Source organism: Gavialis gangeticus, unplaced genomic scaffold (assembly GCF_001723915.1).
Source record: "Gavialis gangeticus isolate Ggan-Ray unplaced genomic scaffold, GavGan_comp1, whole genome shotgun sequence".
Lineage (NCBI taxonomy): Eukaryota > Metazoa > Chordata > Crocodylia > Gavialidae > Gavialis > Gavialis gangeticus.
Window position 1 is genome coordinate 121,877,710 of NW_017729022.1, and position 4,044 is coordinate 121,881,753.

General features: G+C 40.3%; 1 protein-coding gene across 2 annotated transcripts in view; it reads left to right on the plus strand.

Moving 5' to 3' along the window:
• The window catches only part of ZC3H6 (zinc finger CCCH-type containing 6), a 75,123-nt gene that overhangs the window by 46,533 nt on the left and 24,546 nt on the right, over positions 1-4,044 (plus strand). For both annotated transcript variants that reach the window (XM_019516116.1, XM_019516115.1), the window contains exon 5: positions 1,332-1,453. In XM_019516116.1, the coding sequence (XP_019371661.1) occupies positions 1,332-1,453 (122 nt within the window). The remainder of the gene's footprint in view (positions 1-1,331; positions 1,454-4,044) is intronic.

A 4,044-nucleotide genomic window follows, 5' to 3' on the forward strand; every position in this document is an offset into this window, starting at 1 on the left:
CCAGACTCTCTCTCAAACAATGTAAAATAGATGTGTACTTTATGCACCTTTTACCTTTGTCATTTAACTGTTTCTAGCCTCACAGTCATCTCATAATTAACCCCTTGGTTCTTCTCCTGCTTTACCCCAGTCTTTATATTTGCATATTTAAATGTTTGCTGCTTTTTCCTCTTTCCTTCCATCCATCTTGCATATCAAGATCGTGAAGGGGTGTAAAGATTCCTGTTAGGCCAGTGTTATTTACTTTATTTTTGCAATTGGAATACCCTTATTAAGTTAAATGGTGGGGGGCAAGAAGCCTTACTAGTTTTAACATAGAACTTAATTATTTTATGGATGAGATTATATAACACAGTTTCCTACAACAGCAGGAGGATTGGGACCCAGTGATGGAAGAGGACTTTTTCAGCCCTTTGTTTCAGTATTCCTATGCAACTTTGGTGCAAATAAAATTGCAGGAACATTTTGTGGGAAAATGAAATTTCAGGGGCATCAATTACAGCAGGGAAAAGTTTTATCTTACTCATTTTCACTGAAAAAAATCACTTCCACGTAGAAATATTGCTGGCACTTTGATGTATCCTAAAAGCCTGGAACAAATTACAGGATTGCATTTAGACATCCAATAGAAATAATTAGATCTGGCACTGTGGGTTTTTTTTGTTTTTGTAAATTACTCTCACCCTGTTTTGGTGTTCACAGGCAATTATTTTTTTGTTTGATAATTATAGGGATTGCTTCACATCCAGGAAAGAGTTCTGTAGTTGTAGAAAATTGTATTTTGTCGTGTATATAAAGATAGTGTTAGTGATTCTTTTATACATACTCTTTAAATGTCAAGAGTGATATTTAAAGGAAATCAACATTATGTCTGTTGTGCTGACAAACAATTCAGAGCGTAAAATGCAATTTTTTTGTAGCTCACTAGCTATGAAATACTACAGATGTTTATTTATCTCAAGTGGTGTGGCAGCACTTTTACGTTGTAAAAGATGACGTTTTACAATAAATAAATGATGCATGCAGTTTACCATCCAGGTTAACACTTCAAGAATGTCAGATAATTCCATAAATGTTTAATTGACTAATAAAATCATACATGCCACATCAAGACTCAAGGTGATATGTAGGGATTCGTTCACTCATTAATGTAGAGAAAGAAAAGCAAGCAATTTCCATTAGTGTTTTCTATATTTGCTAATATTTAAATATATCCATTACCCCTTCACTTTCTGTTGTCATTTAAACAGGAAGCCATACTGAAAATCCTTCTGAAAGTAGTAGTATTTTCCCTGTGTGGTATCTAAAATGTTTTTAAAAATATTTTTCAGGTATAGCACAAAGGGGTAATAATTTTAATGTTGGTCGAGGGCGTGGTATTCAGAAGAAATTGAAGCGCAAAGATCGTGGAAGGGGAAGAGGGGCCAATAAAGGATCGGATGGCTTTCAAGAGGTACATGTAACTAACATTAAACTCTTAATATGTCTGTCTACAAACATTGTGACATTCCATTATTAAAAGTAACTATGTATAGATTTGCATGTTTTCTTTGTGGACAGAATATAGGCAAAAGTCTTTCTGAAGAGGAGGTTTCTGGCCTGTCAATTTGAAAAAATAGCCTTGATAATTTAAAGTAATGCATAATTTCCCTATCTATTGTAAGCCCAGAAAGATAGGAAGAAATACTAGCAAGAGATTTATAAGCTTCCCTTTTTTAACAGGATGTGAAATGAAACTTCATTTAATTAAGTAGATTAAATTTATTTTTGAGGAGGTGGCTTTCTTGAAAGAACCAATTTGGTAGTGTTTTACAGCCAACAAGATAAGCTTTTGCACACCGTTTGTTCACTTTCATCTAAAATTGATGGATTTTATTGAGTTTTCTTCAGATGCGAGTTGTGAAAATGAGAATCAATTTGTGTGAAATTCTCTTAGTACTTTGGCACTCTGATGGTGAGTGGTCTGAGTGGTAGCATATGGACTTGATGCAGAAGAACAGGTGAATAGGAAAAACTAATGAACATGAACAGCATAAACCTTGAATAAAATAGGAACAATTTTTTTTATCATTTGCATGGCATGCTATGCTTTTTACTCTAGGCATATGTAAATATAAATGAGAAATAAAAACTTTAAAAGCATACAAACATTAGCTACCAGAATAAATATATTTATCAAGAAAATGTTATAGGTACAGGGGCCTACTGCAGTCTGCAGCAGAATAAGACCAAATTTGGTAGCAGCATTAATTTTTAAATCTCCATGAAATACTGTTGATTTTTATTCCTCTCCTAGCTAAGGATACGCACAACTGGTTCATTAGACAAATATTCATTAGCATGCAATTAAGCAGTGATCATTTCTTATAATGAATTATAGTTTGTCCAAGTTTACAGGTGATACTAAATTGTGGGGTGAAGTGAACACACCGAAGGATAGGGAACGAATGCAGGCAGACCTGGACAAGTTGGAAAAGTAGGCAGTACACAATAGGATGTAGTACAACAAGGACAAATGCAGAGTGCTGCACCTAGGGCACAAAAATATCCAGCACACCTACTGGCTGGGAAGCGACCCTCTCAGCAGCACAAAAGCAGAAAGGAATCTCAGAGTCATAGTGGACTCCAAGATGAACACGAGTCATCAGTGTGACAAAATCATCAGCAAAGCAAACTGCACATTATCATGCATCAGCAGATGCATGACAAATTGATCCAACGAGGGTGATACTTCCCCTCTATGCGACATTGGTCAGACTGCAGTTGGAGTACTGCATCCAGTTTTGGGCACTGTACTTTGAGAAGGATGTGGATAACCTTGAGAGGGTCCAGAGGAAGGCCACTCGTATGATTGAGGGTTTGCAGTCCAAGCCCTGTGAGGAGAGACTAAGGGACCTGGATTTCTTCAGTCTCCGCAATAAAAGGCTGAGAGGTGATTCTGTGGCCACCTACAAATTCATTAGCAGGGCACAAGAAGGAATCAGAGATGCTCTGTTCACCTGGGCACCTCTTGAGGTAACAAGGAACAATAATCACAAACTGACAGAGCAGATTTAGGCTAGATATCAAGAAGAACTTCTTCACGATAAGGGTGGCCAGAATTTGGTGCTCATCCCTACCTGGGGGATCTTTAAGAGAAGGCTGGATAGGCATTTGGCTGGGGTCATCTGACCCCCAGCACTCTTTCCTGCCCAGGCAGGGGGTTGGACTCGATCTGTTGAGGTCCTTTCTGACGCTAGCACATAGCATCCGTAGTGTATTATTTTGCTCTCTTTTCCAAGTGGCTCAGTTATCTGGGGTTTAGTGGTTGTGATGTTTTCTGGGTGATCAGCTGTAGTATTTTTCTTCATGTCCTGTGCTTGGTAGGAAAAAGGGGGGAGCCTTTTGTTTTGTCTAGTTGCTCCTCCCCAGTTACTTCCCTTTTGTGGAGAAGGGTGTTGATTAAGAGGTAGGGCAGGAAAACAAAACAAACTGATGAGCTCTGGGTTCCAGTAAAATAACAGATGCTGAATTCTCTGGTATACCAGGAAAAGTCAAATTCCAGGGCCACACAGTTATGTAGTGTAGGAAACCCTGAATGAGATGGCTAAAGCAGGTCCACTCACCAACAGCCATTACTTTATAGAGTCATCAGCGGTTTACACTTTGTTCCCATTGTTCGAGGTTATCTTTAGAGGTGCACTTGATCAAGATTCTTTTGGCCAATACTAATCCAATAGCTGATATGCAGGCTGGTATATGTGGGACAAGTGCCCCCTGGATTTGTGAGCGGGGTGAGGGCAGGCTTGGGGCCAGAGGCTGTGCTGGTCTGTTCCTGGCAGGGGGCTGGGTTGGGGTAGGCGGGGGTGGGGCAGGTGCTGGCACTGATACTGAGGGGAGTGGGTACAGGTGGGACTATCACCACCCCAAAATTCCCCATAGCCACTGCGCCTGAGCGGAGCCCCGACCCAGCATAGCCCCAGCCCGAAGCCTGCAGTGGGGGGAGGGGGCACATGCCCCCCATGCCTCCCCCGGGAGTACGGGCAGCAGTAGGGAGGGGCTTCC